Genomic DNA, 26329 nt, shown 5'->3' on the forward strand with positions numbered 1-26329 from the left:
TTCTGCTCTTGGGCTGAATTTCTCCCTTTACTAAAGGGTATGGCTAAAACCCTTATGGGCTGGAGTGTTCTGTATGTCCTGATGGGATTGTTGGATTCAGATAACAAACAAATAAAGTCTTTTGTTTCTTTAAAAAAAACATATTTTAAGAGAGTACTTATGAGGTCACATTCCTGTGCATTTCTGTAATTTCAAAAGGATGCTTGTGCCTGTGGGAATTTTGCTAATATTTTACATGTGTAAGTCTTGCTCCAATGAGGGCTAAAGAAGTATTCCATTGGGAGAAGCTCAGTCTTTCTAGAGAGGTTGGAGGGCCTGAAGTAGCAGAGAGCTTGCCTCAGGAGAACTTCATCTTTTCTGTAAAGTTATACGTTAATATTTTAGCGACTACAAGGAACTCTTGAAAAGCAAGAGGAAAGACAACACACCAAGGCAGAGGAGAACCTTAGGTCTATTCAGCTCCAAGGAACCAGTTTGATCAAAGTAGAAAGTATGAGACTCTGAGCCAAACTACACAAGATGAATGGCACATGAACGACACGCAAATTGACTTACACATGTCTCCCCATTGCTTTCCTGTACAGTCTCCAGCACAGCCAGACTGCACTTGATCCCGTGTCTGTGCTGGCACAGGTTTCTTCTGTTGTTCTCCAAGATGTGGGAATGATATCCCACTATGCACCACCAGTTTGCAAATGTTTAAACCATCCCCTGTAACTGTCCCCCATCCCCTATTGACTTTCTGTGCAAGAAGAGAGAAGTGGAAGCAAAACAGAATTGCCACTCTGCAACAGTGACTCGATTATATGGTCCACGGACACTCGCCAATGCGCCTACATGTAAACCACTTTTCTGCCAACATGTGCACAGAGCAGAGCCACGGACACAAGTTCACCAGGGGTAAAAGAGACACAGGAAAGTAAGGAAAAGTAATTAATCTGGCCATCCATATAGACTTGTGTAATTCGTCTCGTCTAGTTTGGCTCTCTGGGTCTGCTTGGGCACGCAAGGCCTGAACTGTTTCACATTAGTGATTGTTCTATGTATCTTGTCATTTAAGTCTTATGTATAAAAAGAAAGAAAGAAGAGATTTAAAGTTTGTTTATTGTAATTGTCATTCATATAAGTATCACAATGTGGACTTACACTGTCCAAAGACTTGAACTCCCTCAGTTCTTTAACTGAATAATAATAATAATTGTGCTTATATACTGCTCTTCTAGACAGATTCATACCTCACCCAGAGCAGTGAACAAGTTAATATTATTATTATTATCCCCACAATATAGCTGGGAGCTGGGGCTGAGAGGAGTGGCTTACCCAAGGTCATCTATTGAGCTCATGGCAATAGAGGGATTCAAACTAGTAAAGTGCTGACTTGCAGCCGAACCACTTAACCACTGTGCTACAGCAGCTCTTGTCTTTTGAGATCCCTCTTTGAGTTTGAATTTAGTGGAAGATATGAATGGTTCGGACAAATTAACAAGGAAATTGAAAGAACAAGAATTGGACTATACACTAAGTTGGGAAAAATTTAAGAAATATGTGGAGAAAAAGTGGGACATGAAGGGGAAACTGTGGTCTTTGAAGAAGTAGGGGAGATGGAAATTTACTTAAGGTTAAAAAGGGGTATATTTTACTGTATTTTATTGGATTAGTATAGTATACTTCAGGGGAGTATAATTATGAGTAATAAGGTTATAGGGAGTATATGTGAAATATAGATAATATAGTTAAGTGGTATGTAAGGAATAGTATGTTATATATATATATATATATATGTAGGGTTTTTTTAGTTAGTATTCGGCCCCTTCCTGGCAAGCAGCGATGCTGCTCAGCCAGGGGCCGTTTATTGCTGCACCGGAGGGATGGACGGCACCACCCCCTCCCTCCATATAAGGAGTTGCTGGGAGGGCTGAGCGAGCGTTAGTGACGCAGCTCTGCCCTCCCAGCTCAGTGCAGCTCAGTCGCTCGGAGGAGACAGACGTCTCCAGCGAGCGATTGGGGGCCTAGAGCACAGGCGCGTTTGCTGGTCTCTGGGCGGGACGGGCGAGGCACGGCGCAGCAGAGCAGCTTCTGGGCAGCATCGGAGGCGTCGTTGTCGTCCCGCGGCTTCGGAGTGCGCTGGACGGCTGAGGCGCGGCGCGGCTGCGCGGCCTCCTCTTTCTCCGTCGGCGGCATCAGGCCGTCAAGGAGCAGCAGAGCAGTAGGGGGTTTTTGTGGCCCGTGTTCCGCGGCCCGCAGCTGGGCGGCCTCTTACTTGCCGTTCAAGGCACAGGGAGGCAGGCTACCTGGGTGGGGTGGTTATTGGGGCGTGGGTTGGAAGTTAGCCCAGCCCCCCCTCCTTTTTGCAGTGCAGTTTTGGGGCAGGAGGGAAGCCCTGGTGTGGGCCTCCCTGTGCGGGCGTCGCCCTGGTGGAACGAGCCTAGAGGGCCACGTTATTAGCTAGCCCCTGGGTCCGGCCGCCATTTTGTCACCAAGGTCCGGTGGCCATTTTGTGTGGGCCCTGTGGAGTCAGCCAATTTGACCGCTCCTGTTGAACAGCGGGCAGTGTGACCTAGTGGGAAGGGCTGTGCTGCACGTTGGCTGGGTCTGCCGAGTGGGTGCTCAGAGGGGTTGGTGCTCATTCATGTTTGGGGCGCCCCCCCTTTTTTAGAATAAGGTGCGGCCAAGGCAGTCTTGCCTAGTAATTACTGCGGCCCGGTGAGGGAAATTTTTTCCTGGTTGCCTTTTGGTGGCTCGTCCATACTCATCAGATCTTGGAAGCTAAGCAAGGTTAGCCTTGTTTGGTGTTGGGGGGCCTGACTCAGCCTAAGGCCTAAGGAAGTGACGCCAGAGGTTGTGGTATTGTACTATAGGTGGGACTCACTATGGCTCCCAAGAAAGGTAAAGGAGCTTCCAAAGGGAAGCAGCCTGCTAGGAGGGCGCCATCTAAACGGCCCCCTCCCCCGGCTATTTCGTCTTCTGATGAAGATGACTCCTTGGGGGACCAACAGAATATCTTAAGGCGTCTGGAGGCTCTTGAACAGGCTAAAGGGGACATGGGCTCTGCACAACAAGGGGTGCGAGCAATACGGCCTGTGCGGCGCACAGCTAGGGACGCTACTAATCGTGACATTTTGCGTCGTTTATCAGTTTTGGAGGGCGCTTCTGGATCCCCAGCGGCTGGAACCAGCAGTGGCCGTGCAGTGACGGTGTCGAATGTCCAGGAACCGGCGGCTGAAGTGGTTGACTTGCCCGAGGAGTTACCGCCTGTGGCAGTGGCTGTGGACCCAGTGGAGCCGGCTGGTAAGGACATTGCACCACATTACACTTATCCGTGGCCTTGGGGCCCGTGGGCGCAGGGCACAGCCAGTGGGTCGGTTAGTAGTGCGCTGGATGCCCCCTCCAACACGACGGCTGCTCTTGCAGGCCCGGTGCAGCCCGTCCTTAATCAGGGCATTCCAACTGGCGCTCAGCAGCAGGCGGTTCCTTTTCAGGCTTGGGGGTGTTCCCCCTTTGGTTGGCCGGGATTGTCAGCCGGCCCCTGGGGTTATTATCCCTATCAAGCATTGAACTATGGCCAGGTCCCTTTCCATGCTCTGCCGTTTGGTGACACGGCCCTTCCTTTAGGTGATCACTTGGCGCAGGCCACGAGGGATAAAATCCTTCGTGGGGAGTATGTTGACGTCTTTTCCCTTCTCTACCGTGAGTTAGAGAAGAAGGATAAAGACGAGATGGACGACAGGGACAAGGAGCGTTTGAAAAGGAGACGGGTCGATAGGACCTGGAACAATTGGCTGCCTGGTTTTTTGATTTATGCCGGGGTGATTGCCAGGGCACAGCCCGGTCGGGCTGCATCACTGTTTCAGTATTTGGACATCATACTGAAAGGTTATACGGGCTTCTCAGGGGCTGCATGGATGCAGTACGATGAGGAGTTCCGTATGCGGGCAGCTATGAACCCTGGCCTTCCGTGGGACCGCATTCACCAACAGCTGTGGTTGTCGGTGATGTCCCCTGCTAAGCCAAACTTAGGGGATCGTTCGGACAGCGGCCATGTAGTTTCACGCAGCGCCCAATCAACCAATACCCGCAGTGGGGCGGGGCAGCAGGTTCAACCCCGGCTGCTCTGCTGGGAGTATGCGTATAAAGGTACCTGCCCTAGAAAACCTTGCCGTTTCCGGCATGAATGCCCATCTTGTGTGGGCCAGCACCCCTACAATACCTGTGGGAAAGCCCGGCAGGGTTGGGGAGGCAAAAAGCAGGGAGGTGGTGGTCCCAGTGGCCAGCAGCCTCCTGGAAAAGGGCCCCAGCCCGGTAAGGCTGAGGGTCCTTGAACGCCTGTTACGTTATTATCCTCTCAAGGAGGATGCAGTTTATTTGTTGGCAGGTTTCAGGGATGGTTTCAGAATCCCCGTTCAAGGTTCTAGGGCCCCGTTCATGGCCGAGAATTTACGTTCTGTTCAAGGCAGGGAGGATATAGTTAGACAAAAAATCCGGAAAGAATGTGCGGAAGGCAGAGTTTTGGGGCCGTTTGCGACCCCTCCAACCCCCAATTTTCGGGTGTCTCCTTTGGGGGTGGTGCCGAAGAAGGCGGTGGGCGAGTATCGCCTTATCCATCACCTTTCCTACCCGAAAGGGGGTTCAGTTAACGATGCCATTCCAGACCACTTATGTTCAGTACGGTACACCTCTTTCGACCAGGCTGTGCAGGTGGTGCGCCGGTGTGGGGTGGGCGCGGATATGGCGAAATGCGACATCAAGTCTGCATTTCGTCTTCTTCCGGTCCACCCACTGGATTTTGAGCTCTTGGGGTTTGCCTTCGAAGGTGAGTATTACATGGACCGTGCCCTGCCAATGGGTTGCTCCGTGTCTTGTGCAGCCTTTGAGCGCTTCAGCTCATTCCTGGAGTGGGAATTGAGGAGGCGTGCCGCTTGCAGTGACTCCGCCCACTATTTAGATGATTTTTTATTCGTTGGGTGGGCACAGTCGTCTCAATGTGCCAGGCTCTTGGCTACCGTTATGGAGATGGCAGTGGAGCTGGGGGTTCCATTGGCTCACGAGAAGATGGAGGGTCCATCTACGATACTCACCTTTTTCGGTATTGAGTTGGACACTGTTCAGCAATCCTTGCGATTGCCTTGGGATAAAATTGAGGAGCTCAGGGCCCGTTTGCGGGACTTCAAGGGTAAGCACAAGGCTTCCTTGGTCGAGCTGCAACAGCTTGTGGGGCACCTTAATTTTGCATGCAAAGCTATTGCCCCTGGGAGGCCGTTTTTGCGTCGTTTTTGTGACGCCATGGCTCGCCTGCGTGCACCCCATCACAGGTTGCAAGTTACGGGTGGCATGCACGCTGATTTGGAGGTGTGGATGGAATTCTTGAGTGACTTTAATGGCGTTACCTTTTGGCGGGAGGACTTGTTGCTCGAGGCGGAGTTGCAAGTCACATCTGATGCCTCGGGTTCCACTGGCTTCGGAGTTTATTTCCGGAGGCACTGGTGTGCTGAACAGTGGCCCGCTGATTGGCTGGCATCAGACGTGGTTAAGGACTTAACCTTTTTAGAGTTTTTTCCTATTCTGGTAGCAGTTCATCTGTGGGGGGAGGAGCTGGCGAACCACACTGTCCACTTTTGGTGTGACAATTTGGCTGTGGTTCATGTTGTCAACTCCTTGACCTCTAAGTCCCCCAGGGTCATGCGATTGGTGAGGGCATTTACATTATTGTGCCTGCGGCACAATATATTGTTTAAAGCTAGACACGTTCCTGGTGTGTGCAACGGTGTGGCGGACGCTTTGTCTCGCCAACAGATGGAGCGTTTCTGGCAGCTTGCCCCGGAGGCGGATTATCGTCCAGCAGCGATGCCTCCAGAGCTTTGGCTGCTTGGGAGGTCGAGGCGTGCCGTGCCATCCAGCTAGCCATCGCACCCAGTACACGGAGGGCGTATTTTAGAGCGGTAGGCCAGTTGGAGGGGTTCAGACGGGATGCTGGGACTGGTAACACCTGGCCCATTCCGGTCGAGCACATTATTCAGTTTTGTGTCCACCAGAAGGTTCGGGGGCTGGCGGTGAAGTCCATTAAGGGGCAACTGGCCGCCCTGGCCTTCATTAGCAAAGCTCGGGGATTTCCTGAGGCCACGGGCGATTTCCGGGTGCGGAAGATGCTCAAAGGTTGGTCCAGGGAGTGTGCGGTCCACAAGGATCCGCGTCAGCCCATTTCCCCGTCCGTTCTTAAGGGTCTTGGTGCGGTATGGAAGAAGGTTTGTGCATCAGGCTATGAGGCACGGCTCTTTCACGCGGCTGCGTTGACAGCCTTTTTTGGGGCCCTCCGGGTTGGGGAGCTGGTGGTTTCCTCCTGTAAGGATAGGTCTGGCCGCGCTCTTATGGCAAGTGACCTGGCTTTTGATGGTGATACAGTTTCCCTGACGATACGCTGGTCCAAGACGGACCAGATGCGTAAAGGGGCTTGTATTCGGTTGGGCTCTTGCTCTGAGGTGGAGCTGTGCCCAGTCCGTGCATTGAAGAGGTATTGGCATGTGCGGGGAAGTGAGCAGGGGTACCTTTTTCGGCACCTGGATGGTTTTCCCTTAACCCGATACCAGTTCTGGGCAGTGACTAAGCGTGCTCTGGCGACGCTGGGGCTGCAAGGTGTGAGTTTTGGAACTCATTCCTTTCGGATTGGAGTGGCTTTGACGGCCGCTGCCATGGGTTATTCAGGTCAGGCTATTCAAAAGGTTGGTAGGTGGCGGTCAGCTGCCTACCAGTCCTATGTGCGTCCACTTAAGCATGTTTGAATGTTACTAATTGTTGTTTTTCTTAGGTCCTGCGTCACGGGTTGGACGTCAACGCATCTTGATTTGTGGGCACAGTTTTGTCTTCTGGGCTGCCCATCAAGCACGTAGGACGCCGGTTGGGTCCCAGCTCGGGCTAAGCGACCGGGCTACAGTTGAATGGCGGGGCCGTCGAGGTCTTCGGTGGCCGGGCCTGTTGCCATTGCTGTTTGGAGTTGGGTATGACCCGCCACCCCACATCCTTGTTGTGCATTTAGGGGGAAACGATTTGGGTTTGATGTGGGGTAAGGCGTTATCTTCCCAGGCGCTATTTGATATGCGCCTTATTGCAGCACGGTGGCCAGGAGTGCTGATCATGTGGTCGGCTATGATTCCTCGGCGAGTCTGGAGGGAGGCGGGAGATCGCCAGGCCATTGAGCGGGCCAGGATGAAGGCCAATAGGGCCATCCAGAAGGGTTTGGGGGAGGGGTTAGGCGTTTATTTGCCTCACCCCAGGATCAGGGCCGAATTCCCCGACCTCTACAGGGGTGATGGGGTGCACTTGTCCGTGACAGGCAACCGGATATTCCTTGATGATTTGCGGCAAGGACTGCAGTTGGCTTTAGGCTACCAGTGGGGCGCCAGGGCCTAAGCAGAGGCTTGGCCCTGGCGTTGGCTGGTTTGTAGGAGTAGGGTGCGGGACGGTGAGCACCCTTGGCGCTTCCCTATGTGGGAAGAGGGGCCTGCCTAAAGGGCTGGTACTGCTGTGACGGCTGCCAGGCCCACAGGCAGGCTGCCTTCGGGAACCCCAGCCTGCGAGTCCTTTCCCTCACTGCTATACTGCTGAGGTGTCAGGAGCTTAAAGGGGGGGGTGACCAAATTTGCCTGGCCGGCTGGGTCCGCCCCATCTACTGGATGGGTCCCACCTGGGGCTTCGGGGCTCGCCCAGACAGGTCAAGGCGGTGGTCCAGTGTGGGACACCGTGGCTTGACCTGTACCGCTTTAGGTCCTTGCCGCTGTTTGGCTTGTGTTGTTTGTATATAGTTAATAAAGTGGCCCTTAGATCCAACATGGTGTCCGTCTCTTTTCTGACTGGTGTGGCAATTCGGCCCCTTCCTGGCAAGCAGCGATGCTGCTCAGCCAGGGGCCGTTTATTGCTGCACTGGAGGGATGGACGGCACCGCCCCCTCCCTCCATATAAGGAGTTGCTGGGAGGGCTGAGCGAGCGTTAGTGACGCAGCTCTGCCCTCCCAGCTCAGTACAGCTCAGTCGCTCGGCCCACCCGCCTCTCCCTAATTTTATTGGTGTAGGATTAGCTGGCTGCCGTTAAGGGGCCAGGTAGGAATTTTTTCCCCCTTTCCGAATTGGCTTGGGTAAAGGGGTTTTTTCGCCTACCTTGCACCGATAGTTGGGGATTGAGGAATTTGGTGTGAGGTGGTGCTGTTTAGGTGAGTCATGGCTGGTTTGTAGAAGTAGGGTGCGGGACGGTGAGCACCCTTGGCGCTTCCCTATGTGGGAAGAGGGGCCTGCCTAAAGGGCTGGTACTGCTGTGACGGCTGCCAGGCCCACAGGCAGGCTGCCTTCGGGAACCCCAGCCTGCGAGTCCTTTCCCTCACTGCTATACGGCTGAGGTGTCAGGAGCTTAAAGGGGGGGTGACCAAATTTGCCTGACCGGCTGGGTCCGCCCCATCTACTGGATGGGTCCCACCTGGGGCTTCGGGGCTCGCCCAGACAGGTCAAGGCGGTGGTCCAGTGTGGGACACCGTGGCTTGACCTGTACCGCTTTAGGTCCTTGCCGCTGTTTGGCTTGTGTTGTTTGTATATAGTTAATAAAGTGGCCCTTAGATCCAACATGGTGTCCGTCTCTTTTCTGACTGGTGTGGCAATATGTACCTATTATTACTTATATAATTTATATATTTTTAACTAAGATAAGCAATATAGTTAGTGTAGATTGTTAAGATAATTAAAGAGATTTGATAGGTATAATATAGATATATATTACATTATTACATTATTATTATAGACCTTAAGAATTTATATGATTAAGTTGGGTATGGAAAACTGCTGGGAGTCACCAGAAAAGGGGAAGGGGAAGGATGGGGATAATGCAATGGGGTGAATAATGATAATGATTTTTATATGTATGTTTGTAAACCCATCCAATAAAAAAATCTTTTTTTTAAAAAAAGGAAGATATGAATGGTTCAGCCAAAATATAATTTGGAAGAAAAGTATAAAGTATAAAAACTTCTAATGAGTATATCTGAGGCGTTCAGAGGCCCTGGTCAATAAGCAGCATTTCTAATGGCAATATGTACAGCCCATGTGGACTCTAGTCTGCACTCCCAATGCTCAAAATCCTTTAAAAACATTTCTGACTGGTGAAATTGTTCAATTTTGTGATTTTTTAATTTGATTTGCTTAGATTAATAAACAGGATTATTTGGACATTGCTTCCTTTCTCACAAAGACTCAAAGTGATCACCTCTCAAAAGTGAATGAGCTTTGAAAAAACACACAAGGCCTGGCCTTTAGTATGAATACGGTAGCACAGAGGAAGAGGCACATAGCTGAAAAATAAGAACAATGTAAAATTCAACTCAGGCATCTAAATGTGTGGCCGGTGTTTTTCTAATAACTGAAATGGCTGAAATGAAGCTAGGGCATGGAGGATGGCATTCAGTTTAAAGTTAAAGGTCCTGCAGTCAGACCCAGAGTTAAGTTTGCTTGGTCTTATTAAAGTAGACAGTCATAAGAGCAACTGGGCCAAATTGGTGAATTACAAGCTAATGTGCCTAAGGATTTCAACAGAACTGATGGAGAGAGCAAATGTTGATGAGCTAAGACATCTGATTGGAATTCATTTGAAACATCTGGATTACAAAAGAACAACAGTAAGGTCAGGAAGAGTTTACTCAACCTTCACAGTTGACATTCCCCTACCAGTTTGTATCCCAATGAATTTTTATGATTTAACATATAGACGCGCCTTCATGTTGGTGCATCTTAATGCTTTACCATCTGCAGTCTTGTCAGGTAGATATGCTGATATTCCATACTCAGAAAGAACATGTAATTGTGACCTTAATTGTATTGAATCCGTTGACCACATACTTTTAAGCTTAAAACTTAGACAGGAGCTGGTTTTCCCCTCTAATTAGTAAGGATTCTGTTTCTCCAACTGCCAAGACTTCCAGACTACTGAGCAATGAAGATGGATAGGTTATATATAGGGTTGTTGGATTTTTGGCCACCATTGTAGAAATATGGAAACATTCTAAAGCAGCTGCATAAACCCTATCATTACGTGGGTAGTTTCCCATTAACTACCTAAACATAAACTCTTAGTGGCTGTTCAAGACCACTGGGTCAAATGAACAGTAATAGAAAGGAAGGAAGGAAGGAAGGAAGGAAGGAAGGAAGGAAGGAAGGAAGGAAGGAAGGAAGGAAGAAAGAAAGAAAGAAAGAAAGAAAGAAAGAAAGAAAGAAAGAAAGAAAGAAAGAAAGAAAGAAAGAAAGAAAGAAAGAAAGATTCAACTTCTGTTGAAACTTCAGTGGTTTTCATTTAGCACCATTAAAGTCTGACATGTCGTGTGATAGATTATTCAGAAGGGCATGATCATGAAATTGTTTGCTACATATATGATCATTTGAAGAGATCAGTGAAAAGCCAGCCATTTTTATACTTACTGATCTTATTTATTTCACTTCCTGTGCAGGTGGTAACCATTATTTTAAAATCTCTGCATATTCCTTCATGTGAAGGTGACATTTCATATCTCAAGTTCTAGCTTTCAATTCCGATCGACATATTTCCAAGCTATTGCAGAAAATGTAATCGACTTATTCATGCAAGAAACATCTTCAGCAACACTGCTGGATGAATATAAAGAAAAGGAAAGTTGTACTTGAGAATGGAATTTTTCTTTTCTCATTTAGGATGAGAATTTGCTATTCTCAATTTAAATAGAACATTTTAACCTTAGAGTAGGATTTCTGCATATTCACCAAGCCATTGTATAATTTAAACTTGTTATTTAACAGTTGTTCTAAAATACATATGGTATTGTGACACACAGGTCAAACCAATTAAACATTCCCAAGTTTATATCCTGGGTTCAATCTAAAACCAAAACTTAATTGAATGGAATATGTGCAGAACAGCACTTTATCAATTGTGACTATAACATGTTTGAGGGCACATATACTTAAATTTTTGAACCTGCAGGTGGAATCTCGTTATATCATTGTCAAACTGGTTTATTTGATGTTAAAACTGTATCAGTGTGAGCTTGAAGGGAGTTTAAAGTTGAATGCAATGCTCATTACAGAAATGAACTCTCCTCAAGATTTTATTACATTAAAGCACAAATAACATTTCACCACTGGAACAACATTCTGGCCTATCCACATGGCAGTATTCATTTTCACAAGAAGTCAGCAGGATGTCTTCCCACATGAAGGTTCACAAAGGATCAAGACTCTTACCACACATTTAATAAAAGATGGCGGGGAGAGGGGGGTTGAAAGAATGAGAGGGCAAAGGTTATGACTAGAGATGGGCACGAACCGAAATACGAACCAAAATTAAGCATGAACCAGGCCGGTTCGTGGTTTGTGAACCAGAGATTCATCAGATCCCATTTCTGATGAACCGCCATGAACTTTAGGCTGGTTTGTTTTGTTTGTTTTTTGGTTTGTCACTGCAGACAGCCTGGTGCCAATCAATCAGTTTCCTAGACAACAGGGGATGGACTTCTTGCAGACCTTCTGCTGACCCAGAAGTGAACTTTTGCTGGCCTGGAAGTGACTTTCTGCTGATCCGGAAGTTGATTTTCTGACCTTTATGTGATGTTTTTACAAACCAAACAAACCAGTTCAAGAACCAGAGGCAGGTTCGTGAAAGTTTGTGGTTTGTGAAGTTTGACGAACCGTGAACGACATGGTTCGGGTTTTTTCCGGTTCATGCCCATCTCTAGTTATGACAGTTGAAATTATAGCAGAAGGGAATCTTACAGAAATATAGCTTTCCCTTTCTGCTGAACCACATAGATAAGATTACCTAAGCCAAAAGTCTGCTGAATCTTGACTGCATATTTAAGGAACTTTGATTTCTCTTCGGAAGAGTTTGGATATTAATAAAGGCATATAGTACTGTAAATGAGTGGTCAAGTAGTTGGGTTGTGAATCAGCACTCTGCTGGTTCAAATCCCACTACTTCTGTAAGCTCAGTAGGTGACCTTGGGTAAGCCACTCCTGCCAGCACTAGCTCCCCAGCTGTATTGTGGGATAATGATAACATTGATCTTGTTCACCGCTCTGAGTGGAACACTATTTGTCTTGAAGAGCTGTACATAAATGCCGTTATTTTTATTATTATAGTACATGGGCCATCCCTTTACTTAATCCTTTGCTCATTCCAGAATTTGTTCAGGCTGAGTTCTTAGCAGCAATAAGTCCAGAAGTCAAAAAGATGGAGCAAAGTATCCTGTGGTCTGTGACTGTGTTGCTCCGACACTACATAGCTCCACATCTTCTCAATTAATGTGAAATCAGATGTTCCTGCAAAGGAAATTCTCCACCCACCCCTCCATTCTTGAACCCTGGAATTAAATACTTTTGAAAAAAAAAATGTAATGTTTAGCCTTAATTTGTAGAATTGAAAAGTTTTCATTGTCAGATGCAGTAATATTTGGATTGCTTTTCTGTATACACCTACCTCCTATTGATTCTTATTTTAGAGCAGGGTTTCTCAAATGTGTGGTTAACTTGGAGGGTCTTCCTAAGGGTGTATGGCCAACTGCCAGGTGAAGAATGGTCTTTTTGCTGATACCCTTGCAGTGTTTACTTTTAGTGGCCTGAAGACAATATATCAAAATACTCAGAAATACTCTTTCTTGTATCTGTAAGCAGGGTGGAAATGAAATGCTGTTCTCCGTGCTATGTTGACTATTATTGGCAGGTACTGAGGAAGCAGCTGCTTCTTTCTCACATTCTTCTTAGTGACAGAATTCTGCTTTCAGAGACCTTGAACAAAGACCTTGAATATGTGGCCTCTCCCCAACCCAGCTAGGCTACCCATCTTGCCACTTCCTCTTAATGTACTGCATGCATTATGAAATACATCCACATGTTCACATGCAAGATGCCAAGGGATGCTCCTTCCCCTTTTTGGCTGCACATACATGATCCAGAGAGCTAATTCATACATTGCAGAGTACACATATCCCTCCATGTGAACTTTGTACAGATCTGTTCTAGAAGCTCAATTTCCAGATGTGCACCATACACTTACATGTACTGATGGCTACATGTAAGCTTCCCAGTGGATCAAATAAGAGCTCTGCAGGACCATTTCAGGTCAGAATGCAGGTCAGTGCAGGAGGAAAGCTAAAACCCTTCATCTTGTGTTTTGCAACCCAAATCTGAACTAAGCCTACAAGTGCCTGGAATTGAGTTCCCAGCACAGATCTCCAGGTGCATGGGCCATGTATCCAATACATGGGCTTTGCAAAGTGTGATTTGGTCCTAAATTTGCGCAATGGACATAAGATTTGCAACCCTCCCATTAGATTTGTGCATTTTGTTAGTAATTACAAAAAAGGGATGTTTCATAATTTTTGTAATTATTAATATGAAAACAAAAAAAAATCCCCATCCAAACAGCCTCTAATGAGGAAAAAAACATGATTTCTGTTTATTGTTTCCTGTTTCTTATTGCAGTTTTGCCTCTCTCTGACTCTAGTAGTTTCACATTTACAAGGCAGCCAACATTTCCATAAACTTTGTTCCTTAGTCAGAGGCCCTAGACTGTCTTGCCTGACTACAAGCTATAGCCACTAGGTTTACTTAAATGTGTGAAGTACTTTGGTCATGAAGAACTGAGGTGGAACTTTGCCCTCATCTCTCCACCCAATGCCTGCCTAACTGGGGCAAATTTCCCCTTGCAGTCTGCCTTTCTCTGCTTGCCTCTAAACCCAAGCAAATCTACCTCAAGATTCTCTTGTGGCTGCATATCTACCCAGTGCCATCAAATGCCCTTGCCTTAGGGTTGCCAGGTCCCTCAAGTCTCCCAGCGGGGAGACTGGGACGCTGGCTCCTACCTCGTTGGGGCTTCCCTTGTTGTGTCTGTGTGCGTGCTTTGCGCGTGCGCGCTCCTGGTGTACAAGATGACGTCACTTCAGGAGTGACATCATCATGCAGGGATGACACATCGTGCACACCAGGGAGGGCAGAGACAGTGGGCAGCTCTCTCTGTCTCTCTCGCCGTTGCCGCCGCTGTGCCCCTTGTCCCTGCTGGCGTGGGCAGCACAGGGGCAGCAGTGGTGAGAGAGCAAGCTGCGGTGGCCATGGCCTGCTCTCTCTCTTGCTGCGGCCACAGCTGCCCCTGTGCTGCCCACGCCGGCAGGGACAAGGTGTGTGGTGGTGGTGGTGGTGGTGAGAGAAAGCAGGCCATGGCCACCGCAGCTCACTCTCTCGCCGCTACCATGCCCCTTGTCCTTGCCGGTGCTGGCTGCAGAGGGATGGCAGTGGTTGTGGTGAGAGATCGGGCCACGGTGGCCATGGCAGCAGCAGTGAGAGCGGCATGCTCTTGCAACCACCGCCTGCTTTCTCTCTGCTGCCACCTGCTCTCGCGGAACAGGAGCGTGCCCTGCACCCAGGGTTGCGGTGCACCACCCGGGGAGGGGGTGCCCCAGGGAGCATACCCCCCTGCCAGCCAGGTAAGTGGGCACAGGGGAGAGAGGGTGGGAATTCCCTTGAGACTGATGGGAAATAATTACAAAATGGAAACAACAATAACAAAGAAATAAAACAAAACCATATGAAAAAACTGAATAATTAATAACAAAACCAAAAGTAATGAAACAAACTTCTAAGCACAAGTGTTTCTCACATTTGTTATGGAATATATCACTGGTACATATGACACATAGTGGTGTCCTCGTTAACATGTAACATGCAAACACTCCTTAGTTACACTTGGAATGTGGCCGGCATCTGCTTTCTTGAAACAAAAATGTTTATTGGCTCCCCATATTCCACATCTGCCTACAAAATTTGTTGTTTTGTCATGCCTCAAACTAGCTGAAATCACCTTCGGTTTCCAAGCTATTGAGTGCCATAAGAGAGCCAAGAGGAAAAAGAGGCAGTGGTGAGTCACTTTTCCATAGGCTTGGTAGGTTCTTACAGCAATCCCTGCCTCAGCCTGCTAATCCCCAGCTGATTGGTGGGAGGAAACAGGCAAACAGAATGGGGGGCACGTGACTATTATCAGCCCATGTGATGTCTTTGCTTCTGGGCCATGCTGGAAATTACATCATCCGCCAGGGCTGATGCTCATGTGTGTGCCCCCTGGTAAGTCCCCCCCACCTCCAGACAATGGCCAGGAAGACCTGCCAACCCAGATTTTCCAGGATGCTTTTATCTAGAACATTAAACTTATGTTTTAATGGATATTTGTGTCAATGTATAAATTCCTGGAAACTACTTTTGATAACCAATTTTGGGGGAGTAAAAATACAACAAACAATAAATAAATCATAACATTTGAAAACTTAAATAGTTTTATAGGCTTACATACTTAGTGAAACACAATAAATATTAGAGTTACATTTCATTCTTCCTTTACTTCTGAACACTGCACTTGTGACAATAACATTTGACGAATATCACAGATTAACAGATCAGACTCTAGTAGTCATGGTTACAATAAAAAATTGGCATCAGTTAAATCAGTAGCATACAATTCCAAGAAAATAAATTTGTGAATGAGGTTATAGTTTATTTTAGAAATTACAACTTTATTTACTTCACCTAGAATCCATATGTAAATAAATGTGAGTAAGCTTCATCTACAGAAATCAACTACCTTGAACTGAAATATCATACTCACTCAAACAAACTGCCCCCCCTGGAATCTCTCAACTTCAAACATGATATATATGTTCAATGATACTATTTGTATACAATATTTTTTCAACATCCTAGTCTCTCAGCCCCAAAGAGAGATTACTAGTCATAAGGAATAGCACCCACAGTTTTTTTTCCAATTACATTTGCAAACCTCACCTTCTAGATCCCATGTTTGTGACTGAGCAGGTATATCCTTTTGATCTCTTACATTATTGCACCCATATGCCTCTGTTTCTTTTCTACTTTTATGATCATTTTTATCACAGAGGTCAGCTACCAGTTTCTAGCTGGAAATACTGATATTCAGGGTTGGATTTCTGCAGTTAAATATTGACCTTGGTTAGCACCTACTCTCAGAATTAGAAACATGACCAGGCAATCAATAGCTATAAATTTGAAAAGGATTTCTATTGCAGACTTTGTTTCACAGCTATTTCACTCATTAACACTTTGTATGTTCACTATGTATAAATAGCCCACAAGCACTTCTTGCAATTCAGATCTTAGTTTCCAAATTTCATTTCTTTTTCTGAATGGCTTCCAAGCCCTTTACAAACGTACATGTACCTCTAGAGACAGAAAGATGAATGCATTTCAGGGTGATGCATTGTATTTCAATTAATTATTTTGTATGATTTGGGAGTTGTTTAAGGGAAAAAAGAGCTGCAGTTACAGTGGTGATATTTTCCCCCAGTATTGATAAGAGTGGCTCCCCCCACCCCCCACTTCAGGTCCTAAAGTCACAGAGACCTGAATAAATCAATCAGTTTTGGGGACAACATGAGTTATTCCCTTTTCAGAGCCATTTCTCAGTCATTCTGAGAAGGTAAAGATATAATATGCAGAGAATACACTAAAAATTGAGTGTATTATCAGAACCGACTCTTAGAAAGTACACAAGCAAGTTATGTGCAAATGCATGAGACTGCAGCCTTTGTTTAAAAAGCTGTTTAGGGAAGGAGAAACTATGGACAGAGAAGGCATGTAAACTTTCCCCCAAATGCTGATTCCACACTTAAGATTTTACCCCCCCCCCCCATAACTGTAGTCATCATTAGGGTTGCCAGGTGTCTAGTTTTGACCCAGACAGTCTGGTATTCTTTTGAACTGTCGGGGGAAAAGGGATCAAGATACCGGACACCTGGCAACAATCTGTGTGGGAAAGAGGTGTCCAGGCCTTGCTCTGCTGCTCTACTCTTCAACAAGGCTGGCCCCAGCAAAAGAAAAAGGCGGTGGTGTGGCGTGGGCTGAGCCTCGCTTTGCCACTCCATCCCTCAAGCAAGGCCAGCCCGAGTGAGGGAAAGAGGCAGCGCCACCTCTTTTTTGTGCTTTTGTGGAGTATTCTGTGCACATGAAACAATAAAACCAGAGGAAGAAAGTCCCCCTGTGCTATTGTGACACAGGGAAATAGTGTGAGGGGGAGGGAGGAGCCCTTCTTCCCCCCACAGGGACATTCTGAGGCCATTTGGGCTCTATTTTTAACAGTCATTTTCCAAAGTTGCTGTGTGGCTGCAGGAAACCTGAGGTGGCTCTTGGGAACCCAGACCCAACTTTTTAAAAACCTGCACATCCAGCTTGACCCTGAGAAATTGTTCTAAAGCAGAATTCTGTTATTCCCTACTGTAAATAATTGTAATTTGTATTTGCTCTATCCATCAACCCAAAATTCACTAATCTCTTCTAAGAGAAAATATACTTATTCCTTGCATTGAAAGTACATTATCCAATGTGTGTGAAAGCAGTGGAAGAAACATGCATCCAGTTGCTATAATAAAAAGCAACACTGGCATATGTTCAAATAACTTTGATTTACGAACTCCAAAATTTTATGTTGGTTATAGCTATAAATATTTAAGAAAAGGCCATTGAACTTTAATACATCATTACCTGTAAAGAGCACTAATGTGCATTGCACAGTTTTACAGATGGGGAGGGTGACTTCTTTAAATTTGTGAATGTCAGTGTCATATGCATAGTCTATTTCTTTGTTTATTTATTTCAGTGACATCATAGCATCCCTCATAATTGTTTTGCAAATAGGACTGGGACATTTTGCCTTTAGTTATTACTTTATTATATCAAATTATTGCTCACGTTCACTGTATCTTACATTTTCATCTGAAAGTAAATAAAACTCCTTGATCTATGTTTAGTGTGCATTGATAGACATGCAACTCCTCCTTCAACCAATACATCATTTATATCCATAACCTTCATTTCTATTACAAATATACACCACCACCCCCAGACTCACCTGGGGGTCCAGGTTGTGGGCTGAGCAGGGAGAGGAGTGGGTACATGTCTGCCACTACATCAGGGGTGGAGAAGCATGAGGCATAGTCTCACACAGATCCACAGCCAGCCCTTGTTGAAGAAGCTGGGACCTGACCCTCAGCACCTGATAGGAGCTGTTTTGTGGCTCTTGTGGCAATTTGGGCACTGGGAACTAATCTATTTGAGTGGAAACAGCCCATGAGCTCAGTTTCACTATTAAGGGGATCCCTTTAAGGGGTCTGGGGAATGAGGCAAGGCAGGTGCATGCCCAGCTTGGCGGCTGTCAAATCTACTTCACTCCCAGGTGGCAGGGGATCCACACAGGGGACTAAACCCATGTGACATCCCATTATCTGTCATCCCATGGTTTCCTGCTACAGCAGGGATCTGAGGGTGTATGGGGGTCATCGACTGGCAGGCTGGTCAGCTGATGCTCAGATCAGTGCAGTATGCAGCGCCAATGCTCTGTAAGCTCTAATATCAATAAATATGTGGCCTCTTTTAACTCCAACACTGTAGTATTTTGTCACTTTGCCCCCCCCAGATCCCCTCCCCCATTCAGTGCTGGCCTGCAATCAAGTATATGCATGGTATCATGATAATTGGAATCTATACCCTGTCTTAAAACATTGCCAGTTCTTTGTCTGTTCTTTATATGGTCCAATTTTATGTAAGTACCAATTCATAGAATCAAGCACTTTACAATCCTGCCCAGAGTTCACTTTCTTTCTTTATTGATAAAACTTATGAAGAATCTCAGTCTAATCCATAAAATTAGCTTTTTATCAATACAAATGCTGCAATAGTTCCAGATTTTGAATAGTCATCCTGGTAATTTCCACAAAAGCACATTGCTATTATTGACATTTTCTAGAGGCCTGACTGCACAGGCAAAATAGTGCTCCTTCTGATTTCTTTCAGCTGTCCCCAGATAAACACATTGCATGAAGAAATATATTGGGAAATGCTATTCCAAAGATGCCCTGACCTGGATAGCCCAGAATAGCCCAATCTTACCAGATCTCCAAAACTAAGCAGGGTCACATCTAGTTAGCACTTGTATGGGAGTCCACCAGGAAAATCCAGAATCACTCTGCACAGGCAGACAACGGGAAACCACTTCTGTTCATCTCTTGCCCTGAAAATTTACTACAATTTCTGTAATTATGACTCTCTGAAGTTGGCATTACAATATCACAAATATTGGAGAGTGAAGTAGGATCATGTGAGAGCAAATCTGTTGTACACTCAGCTTTAATACAACAGAAAAAGCCAGAGCCTTTTGAACATTGCTGAGAAGCATTCTAACATATATCTTGAGGGCCCAGTTCTAGCAGCAGATTGAAAAGCCTCTTGATGGCCAAGCTGACCAGGCTCTTGGAAATCAATATCACCAACATGCTTCTGACCTTGCAAACAGCTACTTATCCAACATTTCAAAAACAGAAGTCTTGAGATGGAGTATATAAATGGATGGAGATTAAGCACCCAGTTACAGTTTCTAGAACAACTCAACAACCAAAATTTATGTCCATCTAGTCTTAAATAACACGTTCATAACCCCAATAACGTTTCAGTAAATCTTGAGTTAATATCCATCATAAGCCTCAGTAAAAATACAAGTAAATAAATATATGAAAATTCACTTTTTAAGATTTAGTTAGAATGTGAAAATCTATTAGACTATAACAATCAGTTAAGAAGAAATATAAACGCTTTTTCATTTTTGTTTTTATTGTGGAAAATCAAAACCATTCATCTTTTTTTTTTTTTACTTCCTAATGGATAGCCGTAATAATATAATACTGGGAAGTTATCAAATTCATTGCTATGTTATTTCAGTATTTACTTTTTGTAGCTTTGCCTTGAACCCTAAAATGTCAGTATCCATGCAAAATATGTGACACCATTTCATTAACAGGTTCAACAGCAGGGAAAAATTGGGGCAAGGGAATCATTTTGTGTTACCTTAAATTCGGTCTCAATGTTGGCTAATCTTGCGAGCTCGTTGCTTAGCTCCAAAGCGGTAAGAACAGGGTCCTCACTAGAAAGAGACAAATAAGCAGCACTTGCTAATCCTTTGTAGGCATTCATTCTTGATCGGGAATGACTGAAGGAATCCTTCCTTTGCTTCTCAATGCATTCATTGCACTTACAGAAGTAGTCATGAGGCCTTTCTATCCGTGCCCCTTTCAGTAGCAAGATATGAACAATTTCATATTCTTGGCAATGAGCAGCAAGTATGATAGGAGTAATGTCATGGGAAAAGCGTGTTCCATCTTCATCATAAGCGTAAAAATCATCATCTCGTAGTTCTTGCTCAAGGGGACTGAGAGTGAGACGCTGTCCTTGAGCAAAGGCTGGATGGTTCAGTATTGCTTCCACAATGCGCACGTATCCTTTGCTGATGGCTAACAGGAGTGCATCCCCAACACGAGCCAGATTCTCCTTCTTCAGAAGAAGTTCAGTTACTTCCAGATGTTCATTGCCCACTGCTAGTTGCAGGGCATTTTGTCCCATGTAATCAACACAATTAAAATTCAAAGTTTTGGATTCCTCCAGCATTTTCCGTACCACGGGAATGTTGCCATATTCTGCGGAATCTAAGAAGCGTTCTTCTTCTGGTGTCAAGCTGGTGCCCTTTTCATTGAACATGTAGGCTGGGCCTCGAGTAGCCTGCCTCCTTCCCTTCTCCCGAAGGGTGGTATGCCGCCGATGCATGGCTTTAGAACTGTGGTTTCCAAGCCTGAATGAAAAGGTAAGAATATGGATTAGAATGCAATGGATTTCTAAAAGATACTGCATTGTTTATTTGGGGCATTGTATTATTTGGGGCATAATTTGGCCATGGAGAATCACTTTTATCCTAATTGATCTCAATACAAGAGAGTTATGATGTGCTTAACTCTCAGTCTTGCTACACAATGTGTTTCTGCATGGCTATGCACTGGTTTAATGTGCTCCCTGCAGACACATGTCAACTGAAGGGAACTGCTTTTTAAAAAAAAAAGAGGGAGAGAGAGCTCAGACAAGCTCAGAACAGTGCTGCAGGGGGAGGAATTCAGCCCCCTTAGTCAGCAGTGTAGCTGCTTTGGATTGGGGGTCGCCTATGCCCTCCCCTGCAGAGGATATGCAGTATGCTTTTCCTGACATCCGGGGATGAGGGGAGGAGGCAGAGACAAGCACTTGAGGCAGCTCTGCCCAAGCCCTCCTCAGCAGTTTGCCTTGTGCTTGGCCAACCCACCTGCCCTGCAGTAGTGTAGGTTTAGCAGGTTGCTAGTTATTGGGGGAGGGGGGAAATAGAGGGGTCAAGTTTCAACCTATAATGTAAAAAATATTTCAAGAAGGTATTTATTATGGATGTGCACAAAATATAGGTTAAAAACAAGTTAAAAATGGCAGGCTGCAGATTGATAAAACACACCCAAATTCAGTGGAAACCAAGCCTCAGAATACAATACCAAATGAAGAGCGTTGTGTGAGAGTAGTCCTGGTCTGCAGTAACATTTATATTATACCACACAATACAAGAAATAAAGTAGCAGGACTCGGAGCATTTCTATATTGGTTTCTGAATATGTGGTGTGTTTGATTATAAATATTGTACAATTGACCACTGAGGAAGGCCTTAGGGCCAAAACACGTATGGTCTCTCTTTGTGTTGGTCATTGAACTATGTCATTATCTGTCTATGGAAAATGTTTTAGCAAATTTTAACATATGTATGCAGCCTGCCTTTCTGGCTTTATGTTTTTAACTTGTTTTTAACCTATATTTTGTGCACATCTTCTTGAAATATATTCAAGAAATATATTTTATATATTTCTTGAAATATATTTCTTGAAATATATTTTATATTTTAGGTTGTAACTTGATGCCTCTATTCCCCTCCCCCCGCTTGTTTGGTTTGAGTTTGTGGGGGCTTCCCCTCCCTTTCTTCTTTGTTGTCACTAGTTATTGGGGCCAAGTAGGAATTTTTTCTCCTTTCTCCAATTGGCTGACAGAGTTCAGAGTTTTTTGCCTACCTTGCACTTCTTGCATGGGTTGTGGTAATTGGCTTTGTGGTGGTGTCATAAATAGGTTTTCCTTGGCAGGATAGAGTTTGGGAGAAATGAGTGGGCTGATGAATGCCTTGGCACATAGGGGTCTGTCAGAATCGCTGGTATTATTTGACGGCTGCCAGCTGAGAGGGCAGACTGCTGCGTGGGACCCCATGTACAAGTATGGCTGGGGTGCTATAGGCTTGGTGGGGGTTCCATTCACCTGGCCACCTGGGTCCCAGCCATACATATTGGATCGTTCACACCCGGGGCAGCAGGGCTCACCGAGACAGGTAAGGGTGGAGGTCCAGGGATGACCCCAGGGCCTGCCCTGTACCACTAGTTAGGCCCTTGCTGTATTATGTTTAATGTTATGTTGTTGCCAAAATAAAATGGCCCATTAGTACCCAAAACTTGAGTCTGCCTCTTCATTCCGTCTGGGTGAGAAAAGCCTCCTGCCCTTTCCCCAATTCCACTTTCTCATGAAAACCATGTGCAGGGGGAGTTATTTCACTGATTTTGCAGCTTCTCATGGAGAATCTGTGCACATTCTCCACTAGGAACAGTGAAGTCAGCAAAATAACTCCCTTACCTATGTGCTGTTCTCATACAGTAAAATGGCTTGGGGGAAGCCAGAAACGATCCCTCCCCTTGAGGTGTCATTCTGAGTTTGTTTGAGCGTTTTCTCTTTTTTTAAAGAGAAACCCTTCAGCTGACGTGTGTCTGCAGGGAGCACATTACAACTAGTGCATGCCCATGCAGAAACATATTGTGTAAAAAGACCCTCTGACATTGAAATAATGAGATTTATTTGTGTTTGACATTGGCAAGATTGTGTTCATTATAATTAAACCATTTCGTCTCTCTGTGTTGTCTAGATTAGTTTCTTGGGGATCCTTTTTAAATTTTTATTTTAATTTTGGACCGTGGCATACTTACAGTGTAATTCTAAGCAGAGTTACTCCAGTTTAAGCCCATTGATTTCACTGGAGTTAACTCTTTTTAGGATTCCAGCATTAACTACATAGATCTTGAGATTTGATCCAGAGTTTAATGAAGTAAAAAAAAAGTTTTCATGGTGAATAGCACCTTCAGAGAGTCACACAAGTTGGAATTTACCACAATAAATTGTATGATCAATAATTCAATACTACCTGGAATAATTCCCACAACAATTAAATACAGGTGAAAGAAGGGCATAGATTCAATAATTTACAGCAAGACTGTTTTCCAGGTTCTCAGCAGCATTACAATATATTGTTTGAAAGCTGGAACTGTTGGAGCACTTTATAACCCAAGCTGCCTCCCTGAAGTCATTTGTCTTCATAATAGAGCCCTAAATTTAAATGCATAAGCTTGGCAGCGCTCCAGCAGAAGTCTCATGCCACATTTTAAAAAGTAAAAATTAAAAATGTTCCATATTACATGCAATTCCTTGTTAGAGAATCCCTAGGGATTTCGGAAACTGCATATAATGGTGTGGATATTTACTGAGAATGTTAACCATGATATAAAGGAGTAATGAGATTACTCAAGTGGAAATCCTAGGATTGTGATAATTATTATTATTATTGGGTGAAATTAAATTGGAACAAATTCCTGTTTTGTTAGATAATGTTAATGGTTCCTTCTCTCACTTTATTCCACACACACACATTTTATAATCTCTAGAAGGAAGGGCAAGTCTTTTGAAGCTGTAAAATATAAAAAATATTCTCAATCAAATATTTTAAACACAGGTTACAATACATGCATAAAATTAGTGAGGTGCTGATTTTTATCCCTAATGTCATGGACTTATATTTTTAAGCTGTTAGGAATGGTCAGATCAAAGTTTCTAGAATGGAATAACAGTTTACTTCTGGATTGTGCCCTAGCTTAGATCAATACATTATCTTGTGCTTTGTCAGGGCTAAAGAGGGGAAAACTGTTGTGAAGTTCTTAGTTGACTGACCATATTGTTGCTTCAGTAAACGTTATAAGACACCAAAAGGAAAAAGAACAATCTGAATGCATGGAAGGTCTGAGTGATGCTATTTCAATCTTAGCTTTTGCGGTTTAAGACTAGGAGAAATATATTCATAACCTAACCAGAGATCATAGAATCATAAATCATAGAGTTGAAAGGGGTCTAGACCAACCCCTGACCAATGCAGGAACAGCCTAAAGCATCTCCAACAAGTATTCGTCCCGCTGCTCATTGAAGAATGCCAATGAGGGGGAACACGCCAGATCCCTAGGCAGCCAATTCCATTGTTTCATCTGTGATGTGTATTTTTAAATATTTTTCTGAAACTAGTCTCATCTAACAGCCCTTGCATGTACCTTGCCAGAACCCCAAAGACAAAATATATGCCCAGCACCCACTTCAAGCATATATGTCAAGCAAAAATTCTAATCACCTACCTAAACCAGGTCTAGACAGGCTGAGGGAGAAATGTAAGTTATATATTGTTATCAATATTGTGATGTCCTGCTGATAACAGGAAGTCAACATTTATGATCAACTTGGCAGAGAGGCTCAATTTCATCTAATTGTATGACATGCCTATCATTGACAATAATATTCTTTCACACAGATCTTTCCTTGCCTACAGACAGACCTCTGACCTAAAAGAATTTCTCACATACAAAAATGGACTGCACAACAAAGGCACAAGCTTGGAAACTAGACCATTTGACAAATCTAGATGCCAACATCACATATGTTCAAGCAACACAATCACAAAACCTAATCATATAATAGCATCTTAAATTCACTCATTCACTCAGCCCAACATAATATATGCCAACATGTTTCAGCAATGCCCATCTACTCTGTTTTGTACAAAAAGACCAGTCCTAACACAAGAATAAATAGATATAAATCTGACATTAAAATTTCAATATTCAGAAGCTAGTGGCTGAACATTTCAGTCTTCTAGGGCATACTCTCGTTTATCTTAAAGCCACTATTCTCTTACAGAAGAGCATCTAAGTGAGAATCCAAAGGGAATTATTGAATTAGAATTAATGAATAGAGATGGGCACGGACCGGGAGGCGACCATGAACTGCCGGTTCTGGGTTTGTGGACTTCCACGGACCATGGACCACGAACTTTTTAACGGACTGGCCCGGTTCAAGAACAGGTTCGAGAACCTGTTCGATTCAGAAAGGCCTTGTTTTTCCCACAGATTTTCACTTGAGTAGACTTTCTCCACCAAAGGTTCTCATGTAACACTCCTCGATCATCACTTTTCCAAAGAGACAAACAACAACTTCCCCTCCCCTATTCTGACTGACCCTTACCCACCCTTGGTGGAAGGAGGGAGACTTGTGCTCCTGTCCAGGAGAGGTGGCTGCCCACAAAACCCATCTACATGGGGCTGCATCAACAATAGATGCCCTCCCTGGGGGTGGGGAGACCAACTCCCCATAATGGGAAATGAATGGATGTACTTGAGTGAAAGCTAACTCCGCAACAGGAGATCATGTAGCAATTCAAAGGCCCCTTGCTGGAATGGAAGGCACGGGAGGGATGGAAAGGATGTCTTCCACACCTCGAGGGAAGGAGACTTATGCTACCCTGTTCAGAGGGAGCCTCTTTGGGTAGTGGACAATGAGTCCCACCTCAGTGACATGGTGTGTCTGCTTGCTTGGGTTAGGGGCAGGGCTCTGACCTGGGCCACTGTCCTACTTGTCACTGGACTTTGAGGATTGACCCTCAGAGGGGCCCTTGCACTCATAGGAGCAGGATGGTTGCCGATGACACCCACTTCACCGAATGTAGTGACGTCAACAAAGGAAGGACATGCGGGCACTGCGGACCCCTCCCCCACACCTGGAGGAAGGGAGCAGAAGCGGACTCCCCAGTTGGAGGGGCCCTTGTGCTCACAGGAGCAGGAAAGTCACCGACAACACCTACTTCACTGAACCGAATGTGGCGGTGTCGGCAAAAGAAGGACATGCGGGCACTGCAGCCCCCTCCCCCATGCCTGGGGGGAGGGAGCGGAAGCAGCCTCCCCACTCAGAGGGGCCCTTGCACTCGCAGGAGCAGGACAGTTGCCGACAATACCCACTTCCCCAAACGTGACGGCGTCAGCAAAGGAAGGACATGTGGGCACAGCAGCTCCCTCCCCCACAGCATATTCACCTTCCTGCCTCACCAGAAAGGATGGGGGGGACAACAGTCGTGCCTTAGACTGTTTTGTCAACATACAAATTATAATGGAAGTAGTTAGTACAAATTATAATGGAAAAATAAGAGGAGGTACTTAGAAGGTACGAGGGACAGGGCTTGTTGTCAGGAGGAGGATACCAGGGACAGGGCTTGTCATCACGAGGAGGATACAAAGGACAGGGCTTGTCAT

The 26329-nt window shown here is 45.3% G+C and overlaps 1 protein-coding gene across 1 annotated transcript in view; it reads right to left on the minus strand.

Annotated features, from left to right (window-relative positions):
• TRPC7 (transient receptor potential cation channel subfamily C member 7) overlaps positions 1 to 25952 on the minus strand; it is a 174589-nt gene extending 148637 nt beyond the window's left edge. The window contains exons 1-2 of the mRNA XM_054976355.1: positions 25885 to 25952; positions 19908 to 20685 (exon numbers count right to left, since the gene is read on the minus strand). Coding sequence (XP_054832330.1) covers positions 19908 to 20685; positions 25885 to 25952 — 846 coding nt within the window. The remainder of the gene's footprint in view (positions 1 to 19907; positions 20686 to 25884) is intronic.
• Positions 25953 to 26329: the final 377 nt, after the last annotated feature.

Source organism: Eublepharis macularius, chromosome 4 (genome assembly GCF_028583425.1).
Source record: "Eublepharis macularius isolate TG4126 chromosome 4, MPM_Emac_v1.0, whole genome shotgun sequence".
NCBI classification, from domain to species: Eukaryota; Metazoa; Chordata; class Lepidosauria; order Squamata; family Eublepharidae; genus Eublepharis; species Eublepharis macularius.